Raw genomic sequence first — 24,618 nt, 5'->3', positions numbered from 1 at the left:
CTTGAACGATTTTCACTCAGGTATAATAGCCAAATGATTATACTCGTATACTGGTGTGAGACGTTGCTGCCATAGGCTGAGAATTAAAAAAACAAACAAACAAAAAAACCCTAAATTCCCACGATAATAAACCACCACCTGATTGGACCACACATCTCAACATGTGGTGTTTGCTTATATATATAACAACTCTGCTGAATCATATTAATGCAGGGTGGAGTGGTTGACAAAATAGAGGATGATGCAAAGATATAGAGGAAAAAAAAACAACATTATTTCAGTCGGGGGAAAATTTTTTAGACCCGAAGCACAGAGGTTGCACAATACGTTAGAATTCAAAAAGACAAATAGAATTACATTGGATAGTGGTGGTTCAATGATAGGTGGATAGGGTTTGAGTCCGTAAATTTTCTTTTTCTGTGATCCGTAAATACACGATTACAAAGACCAAAGCAAAGAGCCTGCTGACCTTGAGGGCACTCAGGACAGCCGTGAAGATGTTTAGCTGAACAGCCTGCTGTCGAGAACCCTTCGCTTGCTTTATGCACTCGGCAAAGTGCTCAAGCATCTGCAGCCTAGGTAAGCACACACAGACAACTGGCAGGTAAGTTAATGTACCCAGTAAAACTCTTCTCACAACATCAACCAGTCTTTAACCACGACCAAACCGCTGCCACCACCAAAGTTACCGGCGGCACACACTACCAAGTTACATCACCAGCACCATCCATATCTTGCAACCTCTACAAACTTAATGACATTCTTAACAGCAACGACAATCGCTCCTTCACAGACACCCTAATCCTATCAGTGTTGCTTGCCCCATCTCACCTGTGTTTGAAGGAAACATGGGGGAAGACAACCCCAAAGAGAGCGACTGAAGCATCAATGACTGCTACACCAAGGGGCAGAGGACCTGGCACTGCTTCACCCTCAGGGGCCCTCAGATAAATGGATGAAGGATCGTGCTCCAAAGCACCACTGCCTGAAGCACTATTTGGCTGCAACTATGTGGAAAACATGCACCATTTTAGGAAGAGGAAGGAAGGGAAAAGACAAGACATGAGTGAGCTGGTTAGTTAGTTGAAAGAGAAACGTCAACTGCTTACACTGCACAATCAGGGTATGGATGATTCAATTGCACAAACCTGGTCCTCAATGAATTTGTGATCAGTCTCTTTTAGCCAGGACCCAAGGAGGACACTATCATCGTAGTGACAAAATGAGCGCAGAAGAGATGTTGTCGTGTTTGAGGGATTATCAGTGAGGGTGAATTCTGCCACCAGCTCACGCAGGAGGCTGTTAAAGCTACCTGAATGCAAACAAACAGTTATTGCCCTCACCTTTCGACCACATGCCCTTCATTGCCAAGCTCGAAATTTCACGGCAAATATAGAGGTTTAACATGTCCATTTATCGGCCTTACCTTCATATGTACTGGGTGGCAACAGAGCCAAGATGTCATAAAGACGGAGACGGACCATTGCAACACTTGCCTTCAGGTGATTGCCGTGCATCTTAATTACAGCTGGCATTCTGCCAAGGCAAAAGAAGGAAACAGGAGGCAACAACAGCAAGATAATGCAAACAAAATAAGCCACTGACTGCTGGAATCCATTATTTAAGTAAAGATAAGAAGGAAGGAGATTTTCAACATGAATCTGTAATTATTTGCTCAGACAACAGCAGCCAGCTGGTTAGATGAGTTTTGGCTGCTGTGATGCCACTGGCTTTTCCATTTGCAGCCATTGGTGTGTGTGTGTGTGTGTGTGTGTGTGTGTGTGTGTGTGTGTGTGTGTGTGTGTGTGTGTGTGTGTGTGTGTGTGTGTGTGTGTGTGTGTGTGTGTGTGTGTGTGTGTGTGTGTGTGTGTGTGTGTGTGTGTGTGTGTGTGTGTGTGTGTAAGTTCCATTGGTTGGGGCTTATGTTCTTGCAAGTATGAATTTAATTCAAAAATAAGACTATAGTTGACCATCAGCCTCCAATATATTTCTCCTTTGCACATTGGTCTCAATCAGAAAATGCAGAGTTCACTCTTAGCCACCTGCATTTGAACAAGCTTATAGAACTGCTGGTGCAGGGTTATCCATGATACAATTTGCTTTCGACTGGAATCGCAGACATTTGCAAGAAAAAGCAAATAAATCTTCCGAACCCACATCCGACTCCTCCAATCCACATTGACCCTGACACAATAAAAAAAAAGAAGACACCAGAACAATGTTTACCTGCTTTTGGCTGAAGGGGCTGTGGCACAATATTTATGTGACAAGTCTTGTCTGGATTGGTTGAAATATAAAGGCTCAACCAGGCAAAAACATTAATTTAGTAACCACTGTTGACCTCCACTACAACTACTATTACTCCTTCTCCTCCGCATGCCCAGTTAAGGAGTGTAGCAACCCCCTTGGGGGGGGGGGTTGACCCTTTTTCCCTTCGTTCCATTGTGACAGAGGGAAAGTAAGATTATAGCAGGAATTTGGACCAAAAATTGGCCATGGTGCAGGCGATTGCTCGCCTCTTCTTCATGAAGGACATAACGGGATCTTTAACATCCGCCACCTAATGCCGGCAGGCAGGACACCCAGTTTAACGTTCATCCAAGGAACAGCAGGTTCTATTGTCAGGTCAGGTTCGATCTGTGACCTGCTACAGGTACCATGTAAACCTGTACTAACCTGTTCCATGGTCGGGTTGTCGGCGACTAAACCGTCTCCCCCACCAGGTTTTCTGGTGAGGAGGGTGTTTGGATATGGACACCCAGCAGGATTAAAAACAAAACCTGTCAAAGGGCGGAGGAGCTCCTTGTGAGCCAACGGCCATCCATATCTAGTGCCCAACTGTGTCTGCGGACGTCCTCCTGCAGTTGGGTTACTTCTTATTAGGAGGTTGGTGGCAGGATTTGCACTCCAGCCACCGTAAAACGCTTCATTCCGCAAAACGCAAAAACGCAAAAAAATCTGAAAACCCACTCCGTGGGAGTACCTCCTGTGCAGCTTCCCTTCGCAGGGCAGCTCACCGGATGGTGGGATTGGGGCAAAGCCTTCGGGACCCCCAATCTTTGATAGGAGGGAAACCACGGGGTAACATCCCTGGGTCAGATTGCGGGAGAGTGTGTCGGAGTGGTGCTGAGGTGTCGTCCACCAGACGGCGGTCTCCTTGGGTTAACCTGAGGCGGTCCCTTCGGGTGGGTGCCTGGAATGTCCTATCCCTAAGAGAGGATGATCACCTGTCTCTGTTATCATCTGAGCTCAAGCGTTTGGACATCGGGATTGCAGCTCTCTCTGAGGTTCGGAGACCGGATTGCGGCGAGATAATGGTGGGTGGTTACACCTACTATTGGTCTGGTCGCTCTGATGGTTACCATACACAAGGAGTTGCTGTAGCTGTGTCCAATAAGCTGACCCCAATGATAATTGAGGTAACACCGGTCAACGAGCGTATTATGAGATTAAGGATTCGTCACTCCTTAGGTGTCATTTCCCTGGTCTCTATTTATGCTCCGACTGAGGCGAGTGATCTTACCGTGAAGGATGCATTCTACGCCACACTCGAGTCTGTGGTTGATCAGTGCCCCAGACGAGATACACTTCTAGTCTTGGGGGATTTCAATGCATCGACTGGAACTGATAGGGATGGTTATGAGGTGTGTGTTGGTCCCCATGGGTCAGGAACTATGAACCAGAATAGCACTAAGTTCCTTGACTTTGCAAGAAGTCATGGACTTAGGGTGGCTGGTTCATGGTTTCAGCGCCCGCAAGCTCATCGCTGGACTTGGTATTCCAACGCTGGCGGTGTGGCAAAGGAGATTGACCATGTCCTCATTGACGGTCGTTTGAGGATGATCCAGAACTGCAGGGTCTACCGGAGTGCTCAGTTCCTCAATACTGACCACAGGCTTGTTGTAGCAACTCTAAAGCTGCACCTTAAATCCTGGAGAATGGTACCATCCCAGCCTAGGCTGGATGTTGCCAAGCTCAGGGATGAGAGAGTAGCTGAGGAGTTTGCGAACAGGCTGAGTGGACACTTGGGGGTCTGGGTGCTTTGGGGGGTCCTGAAGAGTTGTGGAGCACCTTCAAGACCACCGTCCTTGATGTTGCCGGTGGATGCCTTGGAGTTCACCACAGGGCAAAGAAGAATTTTGTCTCTCAAGGGACACTGGATACCATTGACCAGAGTCGCAGGGCCAGGCTGAATGGCAGAGCTGAGCTGTTCAGGGAGCTGAGGCGTAAAACTGTACGTGCACTGAGGGTGGACAAGGAGGCCTATGTGCGAGGAATCTGTGAGGGGTAGAGCATCACCTGTGGACAGGTGATTCTCGTCCCGCTTACAGGGGAATTCGCGCATTACGTTCATCCAAGCCCATCCCTCGGAGCACTGCAGTTCGAGCAGAGAGTGGTAGGCTCTTGACAGAGGAGTCTGAAGTGAAGGCCCGCTGGGCCGGTTACTTTGAGCGGTTGTACCAGGCTGATCCCCCAGCTGTCGAGTTGGACGTCAAGGGTGTTACAATCCCTGTTGCTGACCCTCGAATCAACTGTGGTCCACCATCGCTTGTGGAAACACGGGCTGCGGTGAACCAGTTGAAACGGGGCAAAGCTCCAGGGATCTGTGGCATCCATGCTGAACTTCTCAAGGCTGGTGGAAATGCTGCACTCGCGTCGTTGCATGCAGTTTTGTGCTCTGCCTGGAACACAGGCATCATCCCAACTGACTGGAAGAGGGGCCTTGTTGTCCCTCTCTGGAAAGGGAAGGGTGATCGCCAAGACTGCAACAACTACCGAGGGGTGACGCTGCTCTCAGTGCCGGGCAAGGTCTTTGCTCGGATAATTCTTGATAGGGTTCGCCACCATCTGCTTGAGCACCAGCGTCCAGAGCAGTCAGGCTTTACACCAAAGAGGTCAACGATTGACCGTATCCTTGCTCTTCGTGTCCTCACTGAACGCAGACGAGAGTTTCGGCAGGGGCTGCTTGCAGCCTATGTTGATCTCTGTAAAGCGTTCGATTCAGTGAATCGGGATGTCCTCTGGAGGATTCTTGGTCTTCGTGGGGTGCCACCGAAACTGATCGATCTGATGTCTGAACTCTACTCTGGTACTGAGAGTGCTGTGAAGTGTGGTGGTACCGCCTCTGACTTATTTCCAGTTGTTACTGGAGTTCGTCAGGGATGTGTACTTGCCCCCACACTTTTCAGCACTTGTATGGACTGGATTTTTGGGAGGATGTCGGAGAGATCAAGTTGCGGTGCATCGTTTGGCAATGTCAAGATCTCGGACCTTGATTTTGCAGATGATGCAGTCATCTTTGCGGAGACTTTAGACATCCTCTTGGGGGCCCTCGAGGTGCTGAATGAGGAGTCGGAGCCGTTGGGATTACGGGTTTCTTGGGTCAAAACTAAGATCCAGGCTTTCGGTGACATCTTGGATGCTGCTGTCCTGTCTGTGTCTGTTTGTGGTGAGGATGTTGAGGTCGTGGATAGATTCACTTACCTTGGCAGTGATATTCATGTCTCCGCAGGTTGTGAGCCGGAGGTCAATAGACGTCTGGGACGGGCCTGGGGAGTCATGGATTCACTGGATCATGGGGTGTGGCGCTGCTGGTACCTGTGCGGGAGGACGAAAGTCCGAGTCTTCAGGTCCTTGGTACTTCCAGTCTTGCTCTATGGGTGCGAGACTTGGACTTTGACCAAGGATCTGAGACGGAGACTTAATTCCTTTGGTACCAGGTCTCTTCGGAGAATCCTTGGCTATCGCTGGTCGGATTTTGTGTCCAACGAGCGGTTGCTGAGAGAGACTCGGATGAGATTTGTTACCTGCATAGTCCGTGAGCGTCAGCTGCGGCTGTATGGACATGTGGCTCGTTTTCCTGACGCTGATCCTGCTCACCAGATTCTCTCAGCGAGGGAGTCTCATGAGTGGAAGAGGCCAGTGGGCCGACCACGTGCCTCATGGTTGCAGCAGGTTGACCATCATCTCAAGGAGATGGGGATGGGCCTGGCATCTGCCTGGGGGATGGCCAGACGGAGGCCCCTGGAGTACCGGCGGAAAGTGGGCGCAGCGACGCGCTGTTCTGGCACATGCTCCCATACCTGACCTGACCAAGGAACAGCACACACATCGATGAATCACCCTGTCTGTGAAACACCAGGATGACAGTTTATAGCAGGACCGTGATTAGGCGAGTGTGTGTACCGCGACACCATCTTGCCAAGCCTTTTTGTCCTTTGCCCTGTTAAAATTATAACAGGAACCTAAATCTAAACTAGAAAACAAGAAGGGCATTCGGTAGAGCGCATACCTACGCCATGAAATGCCTGATCCACGAGAACATATCGGGCCCAATGCATTTTTGAAATATCATGCTATATATCGTTTTTGGCCTTATCTCTCAATGGTGAAGAATCACTTAAAAAATTAAATAAGTATCGTATCCAGATCCGGATCGTCACCAAAATCGAATCAATTCGTCCTTGCCACACACCCACACTGTACACCAAGTTTCGTCCGAATCCGTACTATATATCGTTTTTGGCCCTATCTCTCAATGATGAAGAATCACTTAAAAATTCTCGTAGTCGGACCCGGATCTGGATATTCACCAAAATATAATCAGTTCATCCTTGTCACACACCCAACCTGTCCACAACTTTTTGAGCTATCCTGTACACAGGCAAACAAACAGACAGAAAAGGGGTGAAAACATAACCTCCTTCACCTTCGGTGGCAGAGGTAAAAATAAAAAGGGTCTGGGTGTATTGGACCGAGGTACCTCCACGTCGGATTTGAATCGGATTGCTTCAGAAATGAAGGAATGGTTTACAAATGTAATTGCTGGATAGAAAGAAAGAATCATGTATCTTCTTCCTACTATCAAGCTCTGCCAATGTCATCATATCCTGGACCGTCTTGGCACTGCAGAATACATGAACCTAGTCCGAAATCCTCTTGGTGCCATGTTGGTAGCGTACATTTGCAAGGATATTGCCCAGGCATTGGTAGCAGTACTACAACTATTTTTTTGCTGTCACTTGGTTGACAACCTTCGTATTCTAAATGCATGCAAAAGACTTGAGTGAATAAATAAAGCAACTTTTTGTTTACCATGATGAAGCATGCATTCGTTGAAATAAATCATCCATGGTTTACTTACTGCGTCATCATTAGCAGGGCACACTCGATAGGAATCATGAGTCGTCTCATAACATCTTCAGTCAGTAACTCTCGACAGTGTGCAACAAAGCTGCGCATTGCTGTGCATGGGTGCAAAAACAAGCATGAGCAAGCATTAACCATCATAAACACAATAAATTAACCTGCCACGACACTTTATGGTTTTGTTTGTCGACCAAAATAAACATTAAAGTAAAAACATTTAAAAATTCCCTCAATTGTCAACAGACATGATCGTCATCATTTTATGTGCAGCATCTGGCTGCAGGTTTGTATCATTGCTGGGAGTGTGGCTGTGCCACTGATGCAGGTGTCCTCCGCAGATTACGACAGGAATTTGTTCATGGTGCCAGCGAATCCTCACCTACTCTACGCGAAGGACACCGTGGGATCTTTAACGTCCACCAACTAACGTCGACAGACGGGACGCCCTGTTTAACATGCATTCGAGGGATGACAGATGCATTTATGAATCACCCGGCCTGTGAAAGACTGGGATTACAGTTTAGAGCTGGGTCGAGATTTTAACCCAGGCTAGACAGCATAGAGGCGAGTGCGCGTACCTCGAGGCCATCATGCCAGCCCTTGTTAACAGGAAATAATACAAAACTTCATTTCCAAGTGACAAGTACATGTGAAAATCTACGCACGAAGACAAGTTTTAGACCACTGAAATCACGACGTTTTGCAGCCAGAGATACTGGCATGAAGTTCTACGACTAAATGAAATAAAATATCCCAGGTTCATATTTTGTTAGAATTCATCAATAATAATCATACGATACAGACTTCCAAAATGCCGACAGACCTATTGCTTTGAATGCAAGCCAGTACGTTAGATCTCGGAGGCTAAACATAGTCAACCTGGTTGCTGATAGGATGCAAGACTGCTCTGAAAGGCTGGTTGTGGGGGTGGGAAGGTGTAAACAAAGACTAAATAAATGAAGCAAAATATTAATCGAAACAAAATTAATACTTCAAAGCAACCACAATGATTAGGTATCAAATTATTTTCCCAAATGGCAGAGTTTCGAAAAATGTAACAATGCAGCTTAAGAGCTTTCACTATGGCACATGTATTGGACGTGTATAAAAGCCAAGTCCTGGCATTAGATACAAACAGGTTTCTATAGTTTCTAGACTTCGCTAATTTTCTTTCCTGCTTGCAAGTGCACTCGATGGAACAAAGTAAATCCTACCTCCACACAATGTAATGCTACCAGTTGCAATATTTTTGCAGAATTCCAATATTCATTGTATTGCCCTTCCAGGAGCCTAGACTTTGCATACAAGATAAAACAAATGGAGTGTGGTGGATAAACGCAGACAAATAACAAGTACAAGATTCAAACTCTCTCTCTCTCTCTCTGCATGTAAATCGTTAAATTTCAAATGACAAAGTATGTTTTCTGCTGCTGCTTATTCTTCTTCTTCTTCCTCTTTCGTATGCAGCACATTCTGCAAGTAGCATCATTGGCAAAGGAGCGCGGTTGTGCCGCTGATGCAACGCCCTATGTAGGTTGGAGTAGGAATTTGTAAATTGACCATGGTGCTAGTGAAAGCTCAACTACTCTTCGTGAAGGCCACCATGGGACGCCAAGTTTAGTGTCCGTCTGAGGGACAGCACACACAATGATGCCAAACCTTCACCCTGCCTGAGTGACACCTGGATGACAGTTTATAGCTGGGCTGAGATTCAAATCCAGGCTAAAGGGCTCACAGGCGAGTGAGCGTACCTCTCAACCATCCTTCCATCCCCTTTATTCTGCGGAAAAAAAATGACTGTACTGTAACAGAAAGGCAACTTTATGAGAAATTATATACTCTCGCTAAAGCAAACATTTCTCAAGATATTCCATCAAGACTTACCACAGAGAGCACCTGCTCTTCCCTCCAATGTGACCTGCCAGGTAAAAGCATCCCCACGACTACGCTCAGACTCGAGCTCTTTGGGAGAACGAGGGAACACGTTTCTCCATAGAAGCAGCATCTTCGGAAGGTGGTAACGCACCACCATAGGACCTAGGCATCACGGAAAAACAGGGGTAGTTGCATATTTTCTGCTTGGTCTTTACTTCAATCCAACATCTTGAGACCTTTAAACCTAACTAACATCCAAGTTTTCATACAAAGATTAAAGCCCCATAAAAAAAAACAAAGAAATAAACAATAACTTCACACGTAAAATATTGTTTCTAACCCTCGACTGACACAATGATCAAACCCCATATGTACAGGCTCACCTAAGGTCATGAGGGCACCAAGGAGCAACCAGCCAGCCTGTGTGCGCTGCTGCGAGAGTCGACTACTCTGGCTGGCTGTGCGTAGGAGGTCTTCAGCAATGCTCATCACTTTCTACATAGAAACAGAAATACAAAACAATAGTAATGTCTTTTTACTCCAGAAACTTGTATTAGAGATGCAAAAGGTTTAATGGTAGGATGAAAAAAAATTAAGAACATCAAGTGACAGCCCAGAGAAGTCAGAATGCATTTGCAAGTTATAACGAGAACGAGCAATCAAAGATTGCACACCTTCGCCCAGACTTGTTTTGCGTGTTTTTTTTATAGTACGTATATTATAGATGTACTCGCATTCCAATTGCATGATAAATACTACATAGATGTACTCACATTCTAATAGTACATACTTTATTGAGGTACTCGCATATCAATAGTGTATACTTTCTTGAAGTAATCAGTTGAAAGAAAAAAGAAAAAAAAAAGGAACGTACTCCTGGCTACCACTGGGTGACATTTGTGGCCTATGGTAGCACATTCTGTGTGGACAAACAGACATACAAGCAAACAGACAAACAAAGTCAAACAAACAAAATCTAGAAAGCATCTAAAAATGCAAGGCCTGTCCGCATCCGCTTTTTACTCTAACTAAACATAACGAAAATGAAGGTTTAAAAAAAATTGTACATTTTATTCATCTGTGTTCTCCATAATCTCATAATAAAGGCTCGTGAAGATTTGATGACAAAAGCTCAATTGGTAAAAATGTTACAGTCTGGACATGCACACTGAATCTCAAAGGTTTAATAATTTGTGTTTAATCCAAGTTGGCTGCCATAATCACATGATCCATGACTTCACAATTATAGTTAAAATATTCTCCATTGGGGGGAACGGGGGGGGGGGGGGGGACAGGGTCGCCCCTACCCAGAAATTTTTGTGTCAATCACACAAATGGTTGGTGAGCAGAAAAAAATGTTTTAAAAAAAAAGGCCAAAAAGTGTCAAACAACAATACGAACTAGAACTGCCACTTTATAACTGCAGGCAGTGATAACCGGGTACCAAGACATCCGACATTGATACAAGGGATTGACGAGTTATGGACCGAGTAACATGGCACATTCAATTGATTTATTACGTAAGGAGTTAGCCCTTTTTCCTGAATACATCGTTGGTATCATTGAATCGGTGTTTAAATAACCTGAACACAAAGGCATAAATGTGGACACCATCGGTGCAGGGGGTAAAGCGGGATTCCCCCCGAGTCTAATGAGGCCCCACGTGTTTCTCCACGACGCAAGATTCACAAGTTATAGACAAGGAAAAGGCCACGTTCCATCTATTTATTATGTGCATAGTCGACCATTTTTCCTGGGTCCATCATCGGGATCGATTGAATTGCTACTCCTGTACCCTCAAATGCATACAGGTGCAACCAAGTGAGCCTTATTCAAATTAAAAAAAATTCTAAAACGTCTCGCATTCAAACAATAAAATAATTTTGGCTGCCACACCTTGTGGCCGATCAGGCTGAAAATTAAAACATACATTCCACATGTTTTCAAGATCATAACTTTGAAGTTTGACATTGATCAATGCAGCGGCTCCAGAGAAAACATCAATTAATATTTTCCGTCAATCAAATATGGCTGCAAAACGATGTGGCCGATCGGGCTGAAATTTAAAACATGCATTCCCCATACCTCCTCAATCATAATTGTGAAGTTTCAAATTGATTTATGTCGTGGTTCCAGAGTAAATATTATTTAATATTTTCCTTCAATCCAATATGGCTGCCAAACCATGTAACCGAGCAATTATTCATGAACAAACTTGTATCCACTAGTCTTGGAGAAAATGGATGTGAAGTTTCCCCTTGATCTGTCCAGCCGTTCTGGAGAAGAAGATTCTTGAAGGTTTCAGGGTAAATGCAATATGGCCACCAAACCATGTGACCTATAAATTAGTCGTTAACAAATTTGTACACTGACGTCTTGAAGAACATGTGTGTAAAGTTTCGCCTAAATCTGGTCAGTCGTTTCAGAGAAGATTATATAATTTTAAATCCAAGATGGCTAATGAAGCATGTGACCGATGACATCATAAATTTATATTCTGCCTCCAATGGGGTAGGGGATCACGCTTGTTACATTTCATGTTAATCGGATAAGGTGTGTTTTTATATCCAAGATGGCCACCAAACCACGTGACTTGTGAAGTCATAATTTTTTTTTACCCTATATGCAGCAATGGTGTTAGATGATGGTTACAAAGTTTCGCTTCGATAGGATAAGTGGTTCCAGAGAAAACATTATTTAATATTTTTCTTAAATCCAACATGGCTGCCAAACCATGTGACCTATCAATTATTCATAAAGAAACATATTCCCTAACCAAGGAAAATATATTTGCGAAGTTTCCCCTTGATCTGACCAGCCATTCTGGAGAAGATGTTTGAAGGTTTTCGGGTAAATTCAATATGGCCGCCAAATCATGTGACCTATCAATAAGAAATTAACAAACTTGTAAAAGGATGTCATGGGGAATGTGTGTGTAAAGTTTTGCCTCAATCTGTCCAGCCGTTATGGAGAAGATTTTTTCAAAACAAGATGGCTGTCGAACCAAGTCACCGATAACATCATAATAATTTTTTCTACGGTGAATTGTTGTGCAGATGAGGCTCAAGAAATTTCATATTTTTACCATGAAGCAAAATACTTGACGAATCTTCACCGGGACACAACTTCACCGATGACATCACGAAAAATCACACGTATTTCCCCATGGGGAATTCTTTAAAATGTATGAAGGGAATTTTTTTCAATTGCAAGGTTTCAGAGATAGAGGTCCAAAGTTTTTAGGTTTTTTTTCAAGATGGCGCCCATACCACGTTACCTATGACGTCATAATTATCAATTATGTATGCTATGAAAAAAGATACATACTATAGTGAAAATTGTGTGATCTGACTTACCTTTCCTGAGAAAATGATTTTTAAAGCGAAAACACCCGCAAATTGCCGGCGGAAAAAGAAAAATAATAAATAAACAGAAGAAAAACAATAGGTTACCCAGTCTATGAGACTGGGTACCCTAAAAAATAAAAACAATAGGTTACCCAGTCCATTAGACTGGGTACCCTAAAAAAAGAAATATACCATCAGAGATGGGGAATCCCCCGCCATTGAAAAATAATTGAAATCAGATAAGCGTTTTTCCATTTATTACAAAAAACTTTTTTTTCAAGATGGCCGCCCCAGTCGGCCATCTTGGATCTGGCCACGCCCAAAATCAATAGGGTTCTTCCTTTTCAGGTGGTACATGCGTGATCCAAATTTCAAATCGATATGGCAAACAGTTTATGAGTTATTGGACTCACAACTATAAATATTGACGCCCAGCCAGCCGGACGGACGGACGACCCGGGTGACAACAATATCCCCCTTCCACCATGCGGCGGGGGGTAAAAACAATAGGTTACCCAGCCATGTAGGCTTGGTATTCTAAAATTAATAACGAAAATTATTTCAACAAAATTTTTAATTTGTCTTCTCCACATTCTCATAATAAAGCTTCATTGAAAATTTGATGACGAAAGCTCAAATGTTAAAAAGTTATTGCCTGGACAGACACGCAGAAGTGATTGCAAAACCCTGTCTTCTGCTGTGCAGGAGACATGCTAACAAACAAAGACAAACAGACCCAACTCCAATACCCTCTCCTTTGGCGAGGGTAACTAATGGGGTGCATAGATACGGAGCAGGATGGCAACTTGGTGCATAGGCATCTTCAGCAGCAAGATACTGGGAGTAAGTTACTTTGTATGATCTGATAGACTATGACCCACATTAGTCAAAAGACTCCTCAAACTTGTATCAGGGTAGCTTTTCAATGCAAAAGGATATGGTGCAAAATAACCTGGCAAAATATATTATTGGATTTCCAGTGACATACCAAACCAGTTTCCAACTTGCTCGACTGCCGAGTTTGGATGGGTGACCTGATCTCGGTGGAGTCTGGGCGGTATGATAAATCTTCCACTTCTTGATGATGGATTTCACCATACTCAAAAGGGATAACAAGTGACTGAAATCTTCTTATACCCCTCCACTAAATGGTGCTTCTCCATCACTTTGTCTGATTTCTTTGGAAAGCTCATTGGTTTTCATGTTTGCCTTGTTGGTTGACTGAGTGAGTTGCACCTTAAAACTCCTTAGATAAGTAGGGAGCTTAATTTTCAAGTTAAACCACTGATTACGTATAGGTGACACCTATTACACTTATTTCGTAACCTGTCAAACAAATAATTTGCTCCTGACGCGATTTATGGGTAATTAGGCAAAGGGTTTGCATGTTTATGCAACTGCGAATCATCTGATTTTCTCTGTTAATCTAACCTATTCACATTTTATAGCTTTATCACTTTGAAGTAGTTTGTGAAGACTATATATTAAGTATGATTTGAAAGCATCATGAAATAAGCTCAGGTGGCCTCAAAATGTGAATATTTTAGGCCACTGTAGTAATACATGGATGAATTAATGAGGGGATGTGGAAGGTGACAGACGCTCGCAGGTCTTACCTTGCCCCAGGTGTGTGGTATGCCGAGTGGACATTGCTGAACACCTCCCAGTAATGCGGCAATGGCACAACTGAATCCGGTGACTGCGTCTGGTGAGGCACGAAGAGTATCAAGGCGCTCTGAGCAGCTGCTGAGAAGGGGTACAAGCTGGGCTGGCAATGCCACGGCGAGTGACCGGAGACACCAGGTTGCAGCCAGACGTGCCGATGCACTGGGGTGTACTAATATGGATAACAGAGTCTCCAGCACACCTGGTAAATAAATCAGCAGAAAAGAAAAACAAATTGCATCGTTCTTTTCAAAGTAGAATTTCCAGCACATCTGGTAAGTGAAGTAAAAGTAAAAGGTAGAATCTTTTACAAAAATAAAATTTTGAAATAAAATAAAATAAAAATAATTGCTCATGCAAAATAATTCAGTTTTTTGGAAATAAACATGTCAGCTCAAAAGCAAATCAATTTTTTTTTAAGTTTTCAAACTAAAAATGGAAAATATCTTCATTACCTTTCTGAGTGTAACAATTTTGGAGGTTTGATTGTTTTGAAAAGAAATTTTCTTCTTCAACACTAAAAACATTTAGTCATGGAGGTCCAACACTATCTAGCATTTTCCAATCGGCCTCTCCAGATCCGAGTCCATAGCAGTGTCCTAGGCAATTTCAATGTGACTATGATGCAACAGCTTCCCCTTCAGAAGCCTCCGTGGTTTTGCACAGTTAAGGTTTCACCAAGGAGAGACTGGGGATCTATTTGCACATTTCCTTTGTCATCTCTGCACCGAAACAAGCAAGGCCCATCTCGTAATGTTTATTCTGGAAGGGGATCGGAAGTTGTGGCTGCCGCACAGTTATGATTTCTTTGTCAAGTTCACCGAGTTACACTGACTGTATTTTCTTTTCTCTTCCACCTTTTCCATTCCTATTCCTCCTTCAACTTGTGCGTACGAGTTATGTACTGATTAAACATTTGCTTGCATGTTGTCTCATGACGATTACTTTTTATTGCCATGTCCCGCTCCCCCTCCCCCTCCACCCAGCCCCTTTATTAATGTACTAGTTCTCATTTATTCTTCAACTTGTTCTTCCATAAGAAATTAAAAAAAAATTATCAAACAATTAGGGTCTGTTACAGATTATATTAGATGTTGTTTGTGGCTCCAAGTAAGCCTCGTGGCATTTTTAACTGGCAGTGCCAATCAAGTCATTTTACACACACCTCTTTCACAAGCTGTGATATTGTGAGTCATACAAAGTGGGTCGAAAGTAAATATCATGGGTAATGAAAGCAGAACTATGCAGCATTGATAATTAATTAATCAGCAATAATTTCTCAATTGGAAACCATAAAGACCAAAGAAATAAAGCAAAAGCAAACTGAAGAAATTTAACCATGAAGAGAAAGCACCACACCATTGTGTGGATCCTGCACCAGTGGTGCAGCACTGGTGCTGAGACTGTGCAGAAGGCAGCCGAGCTCACGAAGTGCACAGACCAGCACGTGTTGAGAAGCCGAGACGTCAGTGGTACCTACGCGAGCCTCTGTGTTACTGTCACTCACTGCGGCGTCTGCACACAGCACACAAATTAATGAAATAAATCCATGCACAGCACTTGTTTAAAAGCAATCAGTGCATATTATCATCCTACATGTTGACTTGCATTGCAAATAAAGGGCATTTATGTGGAAAGCAACCATCAAAAGAGTTAATGAATCAAATGGAAAATAGAGTAGGCAAGTCACAGTAATCAGTGACTGAAGTGCAATAATACTGTTACGGCTGTGGAAATTCGCATTACACCATGAAGGGCCCGTAGGTGAGATATCTCTAACTACATGTGTAGTTAGCCCCAAATCCGTTGTCTTGAGGGATTTTATGTGATTCATTCAGGCTGCGACGCTTTGAGATAGCCGTTTTTCTGTTCTATCTTTATTTTGAACCAACCACGTCTCAACAGCTATCACACAACAACCACCTTAACCACCACGCCAGCCATAGTCACCAACTACAACCACGCTCCAACCCTCAGACAACAACAACAACAACGCCAACAGCCACGACATTTACCTTCACAACTCAATCCAGCAAACATCGCATCACCGTCATTCCCAAACGGCACCATAACCATCAAACCACCACCGATAAACCCTCCACCACCCTCACCTCTCTCCTTCTGCAGCCATCCCCGCACCACCTGTGAACACTGAGCGTCGGGCTGTCTTGGGCTCGTTCAGCGATACGCACCGAGCCGCGAGTGCAAATAGCGGCCTTTCCGAGGGAGAATTCGGATCAAGAAAGCTACACGCCCACTTTTGATCCGTCCAATTAGCAAGCGCGGAGCGGCTTGGCCCCGCCTCCAGGCGCGTCTGTGTGAAATCGATATATGCAAATTCTAGGATCAGGGGAGGTTCACGCCCACTTTTCCTCAGTCCAATTGGCGAGCGTGGCTATGCCCCCGAGGTCATCCTGATCCAGATATTTGCATATTGTTTTCTCCTGCCGGCCTGTAAAACGGCGAGCGCAAGGCGAATCGTAGCAGAGAGTGTGGCAGTAGCAGTGTGTGTCGGCAGGGCAGAGTGAGTCGAGTCATCGAGTTGGGTTCTGCAGTCGGCTGAGGAGAGTTGCGGGAAGAGGCAAAGGAGCTCGGGTCCGAGGCGAGAAGGACGGCGGTCGGCGACGAGGTCGCGGTGTGAGATTGCTCGTCGCGGGACCCAAGCCAGCCAGCCAGCCATTCTCCTCCCCCAGGGCATCAACAATTCCCCCTTTCCCCCACGCTGAGATAGTGCAAAAAGGGGGCCCCGTTCCCACCCCACTCCAAATGTCGTGCCAACGAAACCCGCCAAGGAGCACGGAGTCGGGGCACAGCCACGCGGCCACATCTGCGGGACACGGGTAGGACCCCCCCCCCCCGGTCTTGCGGACCTGGCTGCTCCTCCAGGTCACGTGCACATATTGGTCTCCAGGCCTGTCTGCCCCCTTGTCTATGAGGCTGGCTTCTTTCCTTTGCTTTTGAGTAAATGTGTGTTGGCGCCGTCTGTAAAGTAGAACTGTATAAGTGTTGCCGTGTGTATGCGTATTCGGTAGTAACTCTGCGTCATTGTTTCTTTTGTTTTAACTGCTATATGTGCATTTTGACTGTTTGGCTGTATATGTGTGCCTTCCGTGTGTCGCGTAATAAATGTGCATTGTGTGAACTGTTTTCCCGTTTCGCTTCGTCTTTTCTTTATTGACCCTCCATCCTGCTTCACGTAAAGGGTTCGTAGTGGGCTTAATACATCCGATAATTAATCTGAACCATCCAGGTCGGCGATAACACCGCTCGGTTATCCCGATAGCACGGAATGGGCCGCCCAAGCGGCCCGTGTCCGGAGTCGACCTGTGGCGAGGTGCGATCGCCCGGTCGACCATTCGCGCAGGAACTTAGGTCGATCAAATTTGGCAAGCGACCCTATCCTGCGCGGGTGGGCAATTGGCACGATCGTGGTGAGGTTAAACCCCCACCCATGACTAGCTCCCGGCGTTGGTCCGAGAGGGTCACGACTGAATTGTCCGTTCTGGTGGGCGAGGCGGCCGCCATTCGAGTCAAGCGCCCGATCGCACGCCGACGGGCGCGAATTCGCAACAATACCAACAGCTTTAAATTCTGAGTTACAGCGATGTTGATTCCAGGCCAAGAAGGACATGAAGGAAAGGGACTGGTAATGGAAAGGAAAGGGTGAGAAAAGAAGATGAGGAAATAAAAGTGGGGAAAAAAGTGTCATAGAGATAGTGCAATCTGTGACAGCTTGGCTACTGTAGCGGTCTGTGGCCCAGGAATGCTTCTGGCAAGCACAAACAAGCATTCACCATGAAGAACTAATGAAGAGCAGTGGGAGGAATCAGAAGATGTGAATATTGGGTTTGAATTTGTTGAAGGAGGATGATGGTGATGAAGGAAATGGGAAGCACCAGCAGAGGTGTAAACAAGTCAAAGAAAATTGAAACAGTGCAGATTGGTGTTTACACCTTGCTAAGCTTGATGCCGTGGAAACCAAGGTCTTCAAGATCTTTGGAATCTCCCGCGAGGAAGCTGGGTCTATATGACTGACTTTCACAGTGCAGAGAGGTCAGTGGTCTCTGTATCTTCTATCGCCTCTTTTTAAGTCTGGTGATCTCTGCTTTTTCTGTGCTCTTACCCAACCACCTTCAATGCATGCACGTGTGCGCACGCACGCACACATCCTCCATATTTCTTTCAAGACAAACACAGTCGACCAGCAACCTCCTTCTGGTGAAACGCCCAAAATTCAGAATCACTGCTCACCTCCACTCACTCGTTCCTCTATTTCCTGTCTATAGAACCAACCTTCTTCTGTATCCATCTTATCTAGAGGCCAACCAATATATTGGTTTAACCGATGTATCAGCCGATATTCGGCTTTTTAAAAAGACATAGGTATAAGCATTTCCATCAACAATGTGCTCTAATGTAAGATATCAGGCTGTTGGGTGTGTACGCACCTCCAACCGCCCCCCCCCCCCGCCAACCCCAAATTACAAAGGCTTATATATATTTAAATATATATATATATATATATATATATATATATATATATATATATATATATATATATATATATATAAGCATTGATTGATTATTTTTAATCAGGTGAATTTGCAAAAAATAAAAAAATAAAAAAACACGAACGTTGCCTTCCTTAATCACTGCCTTCCTTAATCACGTCTGACTCATTTGTATTATAACCTGCACAATGTACTTAATTATTACCTCCGCCAATGAAGGTGGAAGGAGGTTATGTTTTCACCCCTTTTTGTCGAGTTGCTTTTGTTTGTTTGTTTGTTTGTTTGTTTGTGTACAGGATATCTCAAAAAGTTGTGGACGGATTCGGATGAAATTTTGTGTACAGGTTGGGTATGTGATAAGAAAAAATTGCTTCAATTTTTGTGAAGATCCAGATCCGGATCAGACTATTAGAATTTTTTTAAGTGATTCTTCACTATTGAGAGATAGGGCCAAAAACAATACAAAACATGATGGTTCAAAATTGTATTGGGCCAGATATCTTCTTGAGGATCAGGCATTGCGTGGAGAGGTATGCGCTCTTCCGAGTGCCCTTCTATTTGTTCTTGTTATAACTTGATGTCTCCTATTCTTGTTTGCCATTTCACTGAATGCTTGTGTTTATGCGCCATTCATGTAAAAGCCAATCCCATTCAAGTCTTTATTATGCTGTGGGCATGCATCCTTTTATTTAGAAGATACACCCACAAATTAGTCAAAAACTTTACACCTTTCCAGGTGTCGGGTCTGGGACACCCAGAAAACATAAAAGTAAACTTTTGAAAAAAAATTTTATCTTTATTTTTATTATTTTGTGTGCAAAGTTGAGACCAATGGGGAAGTGTTTGCTCAAAAAAGTGGTTTTTGTACTGTAATGGTGGAGAGATTATAATTACCTGGGAAATACTGTAAAGGTGACATAAATCAACAATAAGCCAGATCAACTGGACCTTGGTTTGACATACTAATCTCGTTGATTGGAGATGGTATTGCTTATGTTGTGCTGAAATATACTAAATAGTATCACATATCCTTCAAAGCTGAGAAATTTGGAAGTTGGTCCTTTTTTCATATGAAGACGTCACAAATACAAAACCTTTCAAAGGGTATGTATATTCTGCATGATATCATTGTGACCCTTACCTATAGCTCTGCAGCATGCAACAACCAAACCACACAAGACAAACGTGAGGTCTTGATAAACCTACCGACAGCTTTCATTTGCTTGCCAATGGCATGGCAGATCTCAAGTGCAGCAGCAACCTGTGCCTTCTCTCCAAGAAGGGCACCGGCAGTGGCGTGTAGCACAAAAGAGACACAGCGACGCGAGTACACTGCCTCGACATGTGTGGGTGCAGCACGAGGCTGAGCAACCAGTTCAAGCACGTGGGACAGAAATTGAGGGAAGTGTCGCTCCAACCAGGTACCTCCCAGAGTTGACACAAACACTACGTATGCCTAAAAGATAGGGAGGAATACTTGAATACAAGAGAATGCAAAAAAGATCCCTGTAAAGCTCATTCTATGCATTATAAATATCAGTAATAGTGTTATCATCTGTGTTGGTGTGCTCTATTTTAATGTCAGCAAGACATATTGGTTTTTGTTCTTCCAAATTATTTAATCAAAAAGGAGAGAAAAGGTCCATAAGACCATAACTCAAATAATCAAAATGTCTAAAATTGCTCGATGGATGTGACAGTAAATAACATTGATGGTGGATGTCCAATGCAGTCTACCAAGTAATGGGAGAAAGAACAGGCAGCAATGGAATTAAAATGTATGGAGCAAGCAAGGGGGTGGAGGGAGAAGAGGCCAAAATAAATTATTGTGAGGAGAAGAAATGTAAGAGATGAGATAGAAAAAAACAACAATCAAAGAAAAGAGAAAGGGGAGCACCAAAATGAGAACAAAGGACATTTCAGAAAGTAGATATTGGCACAGGTGGGACTGATTTACCTGGGTGACTCCAACTCGAACGTCACGGTTGATGGTGGTGCCCCCTTTTAACATGTCCCCTCCACTTCGCAGAAAACCTGATCCCCCACGAAGAAATCCCAAGGCCAACAGCTCGAGTGCTTCATCCACACTTACCCGACGCATGTTTGGCCGCATCACTGGAATTAAATGCCAATGGAGAGATATGATCAAGAAGAGAAATTCTGAAAAGTCACATTGCCATAAATTATGTACAAAAACACTTGTGCTTATATTGACTCCCAAAACCAACTTCGCTTTAGAAAACACTTGATTGCTCAAAGTGAACCACAAAAAGAAATGGAGTCACATTTAGAGCAGATCTGTACTTCCTCTTGCCAAAAGACAATGCTGAACCAGTTAAGTATTTACAACAATCCCACCATTACAAAGGGTAGTTTCACTTTGATGAGCTTAAACTACCAGATTTCATCCAACATTGTTACAACAGAAGGATTCAAATCCATTAACTATAGTGTACCATCGCAAGCATTGTGGTCCCCCACTCCCTTGGCAAAAAACATATGGATTCAGAAAACATTAGGAACATATAAAGATGGAGACCTTATACATATATAAATTTAGTCTGAACAAGGAAAACTTTAATCAACATCTCTTCAAACCATGAACCAATTTTCTAGAAACGAGGACCATCCACAAAATAATGAAGCCACAAGGCATGGCAATTGGTCAGGCCAAGCCAAACCTTTGGCTACAGTTATAGCTGTAAGGCAGAGAAGTACATCTACATAACCCAGGAATAGAAAGTCTTTGGGAGACAATAGAGAACCTCTGGATGCCCTCCAGGTCAGGTTTACATTTTGATTTAGCAGTTTTCTAGTATTCTACCAGCTCATCTCTGGTCTTGCCCACTGTGCCCTCTTCAGCCCTTCGTTCTCCCACAGTCATGGCAGGTCATACATGTTCATCGAGCATCCCATGCTTTGTTACGCTCCCCAAATCAAAGTTCACATCCATTATTGTGTCCCTCCCCATCCCCTTAAGATGCTGATCAACCTGCTGCAACCATGAGGCACGTGGTCTGCCCATTGGCCTCCTCCACTCATGAGACTCCCTCGCTGAGAGAATCTGGTGAGCAGGATCAGCATCAGGAAAACGAGCCACATGTCCATACAGCCGCAGCTGATGCTCACGAACTACGCAGGTACCAAACTCATTTGAGTCTCTCTCAGTAACCGCTCGTTGGACACAAAAATCCGACCAGCGATAGCCAAGGATTCTCTGAAGAGACCTGGAACCAAAGGAATTTGTCTCTGTCTCAGATCCATGGTCAGAGTCCGAGTCTCACATCCATAGAGCAAGACTGGAAGCACCAAGGACCTGAAGACTCGGACTTTCGTCCTCCGTCACAGGTACCGGCAGCACCACACCCCATGATCCATCCAGGTTTTGTTTTTAATTATGCTGGGTGTCCATATCATACACCCACCTCACCAAGAAACTTGGTGGGGGAGACGGTTTAGTCGCCGACAACCCGACCATGGAACAGGTTAGTACAGGTTAACATGATACCTGGAGCAAGTCACATATCTAATCTGACCTGACTTGACACTGAGACCAAACACAAAGAGGTCTAAATATGGACAATAGGTCACTTGCATGGAATTGAAGAGGAATGAGTGAAGCAACAAAACAAAATTGGTAGATTGAATGGAAAATCATATACAGTACTGTACATCAAACAGAACATTGATAAAATCAATAAATAATGAACAACTTGATTTTATTCAGAGACAATTACTGGTCCAGCTCTGTCCAGATAAAATTTATAATTCTTCCTCATTCTTCGTTCGTATGCAGCACAAGGCTGCACGGTAGCATCATTGGCTGAGGGCTCAGCTGTGCCGCTGATGCAATGCCCTTTGCTAGTCAGGGCAGGAATTCGTAATTTGGCCATTGTGCCGGCGATAGCTTGCCTACTCTTCACGAAGGACACCATAGGATCTTTAATGTCCACCAACGAAAGCTAGATGGGACACCTGTTTAACATCCATCCAGGGGACGGCACACACATTGATGAATCACCCTGCCTGTAAAACACCAGGACAACAGCTTATAGCTGGGTCAGGATTCAAACCCAGGCTACGCAGACAGCTTAGAGGCAAATGAATGATCTACTGACCAGCGGCCTGCTTTGGACCAACAGCAGTTGCAAGGACAGTCCCCAGGAGTTGAGAAACTGCAACACGAACGTCATAAGTGGAACCCTCAAGAGCCTTGAAGCAAACTGTTGCTACATTTTCCAGTTCAGTGGTCCACAAAAAAACCGCCTCCTTCTGCAGCTCCAAGAGGCACTGCAAAATGTACACAAGGCCGACGTTTGTTTCGTTTCCACACTGTCCAGCTATCATGAAGAAGCGAGCAAGCATATGTTACATACAGTACAAGAACATTGACACGAACAGAAATAGACAACTAAACACGGTATATGATATTTGAATGAGGAAAACCCAGCATTATGAGCTGCATATTCAGAAGGGAACAGCAAACAGGCCAAATCATGAACTTCAAACAAGATAAATCAAGTGCCAGTTCCAGCTCCAGAACCAAGAATGTGCTCAGATTTGCCTTGGCCGCTGCGCATCGGACGGCCATAGAGCGGTCGCTCAAGCATGACCGAGCTATCTTGTAGATATCTCGATGACAAGAAGCAGCAGCACCACCCAACCCAGCCAGAACCTTCTCCAAGCTCAGCATAATCTCACTGCGACCTTGAGACTGAAAACAAACAAAGTATCAAACCATTGAATCACCAGAAAAGTCTTTCAAGTACAATTCCAATGTCAAACCTTTTTTTTCTTCAGAAACAAAGAATGTACAAATAACTACAGGAATAAAATTCCGCTTGAAAATTGTAGGAGATAAACTGGAACGGTACTTGGTAGAGCACATACCTCCGCCAGCCTGAACAGTTTACATTTTGTATGCCACCGAAAGGCCGGATCTGCATCCGGACCTGAATCAACGTCTAATCGACTTGTTCTTGACACCTAACAAACTCATCCACAAAGTTTTATCATAACCCGTCCACAACCTTTTGAAATATCATGCTATATATCGTTTTTGGCCTTACCTTCATCATATTGGTGAAGAATCACTTCGAAAATTTAAAGAATTATTGTATCCGAATACTGATCTGTATTTTCACCAAAAATCAAATAAATCCGTCCTCGTCACACACCCAACCTGTCTAACAAATTTAGTCCGAATCCGTATTACTTTTTGATATGTTCTGCTGATAGACAAGGGTGAAAACATAACCTCAGTTCACCTTCAGTTATAAACAAAAACTTTATTGGAAATACAACAAATGGCACATCTTCTTAATATAGTGAATTTAGTCATCATGTGATTAAAAAATGAGTAGCCTGTGTTAATATATATATAATTGCTAATTGCTTCCAAGGCTTCATAATCAATGGTGTTATCAAATGTCACATGACCAAAAATATCCACGATATCAGGAATAAAATCCGAGAAAAAGGATGTGGTGATCAGGGTGGGAGAGTTAAATGAAGAAAATGAAAAGAAGGGGGGGAAGAGAAAAGGGAAAGTATAAGAACGTGAGAGTGGAGAGAAAAGGGGTTTAAAAATCCCACAATTTTGTGTCCATCATACGGGGATAAGCAATTTTGTGGAATTGAATTAAAAAATTTTTTTTTTTTTTTTTTTTTTACACAAGGTGAATTTATTCTTCTATATTTTCACCAAAAAAATTGAATAAACTACTTTCCCCATTTATAGTCTAATAACTCAATCAACGGAAAACTTAATCACCCAATCACATGAAATCATCCAGTCTGAGGAAAGGGTGTACCTCTGCATTCTTCACAGCTTTTAGCAGATTGTTGACTGTATCAGCAAAGGTACTGCCGAGCATGCGGCCGAGGTTTTCGTACAGTGCACCCACACATGCCACAGCTGCCCTGGGACACACAAAAAAAGGAGCAACAGGTCTGAAGTCATCACTATTAAAAAGACTATGTGATACAGGACATCAAAGAAAAGAAGAAAAGACCAAACACATCATTAAGGTTAAAGAGAAAACTCAGCCTATACTGAAGGATGAGCTGAA

At 43.9% G+C, this 24,618-nt stretch overlaps 1 protein-coding gene across 1 annotated transcript in view; it reads right to left on the bottom strand.

Moving 5' to 3' along the window:
• LOC147031494 (HEAT repeat-containing protein 5B-like) overlaps positions 1-24,618 on the bottom strand; it is a 122,632-nt gene that overhangs the window by 92,205 nt on the left and 5,809 nt on the right. The window contains 14 exon segments of the mRNA XM_085864153.1: positions 470-575; positions 832-1,007; positions 1,149-1,312; positions 1,427-1,536; positions 7,145-7,244; positions 9,034-9,186; positions 9,408-9,519; positions 13,988-14,238; positions 15,396-15,551; positions 19,754-20,003; positions 20,505-20,662; positions 22,666-22,837; positions 23,112-23,261; positions 24,361-24,469. Of these exon segments, the coding sequence (XP_085720279.1) occupies positions 470-575; positions 832-1,007; positions 1,149-1,312; positions 1,427-1,536; positions 7,145-7,244; positions 9,034-9,186; positions 9,408-9,519; positions 13,988-14,238; positions 15,396-15,551; positions 19,754-20,003; positions 20,505-20,662; positions 22,666-22,837; positions 23,112-23,261; positions 24,361-24,469 (2,167 nt within the window).

Source organism: Eptatretus burgeri, chromosome 2, assembly GCF_056783735.1.
Source record: "Eptatretus burgeri isolate ZD-2024b chromosome 2, Ebu_testis_v1, whole genome shotgun sequence".
Lineage (NCBI taxonomy): Eukaryota > Metazoa > Chordata > Myxini > Myxiniformes > Myxinidae > Eptatretus > Eptatretus burgeri.
The sequence above is the reverse complement of the archived record's forward strand: the minus strand, read 5'-3'. Positions and strand labels throughout refer to the sequence as shown.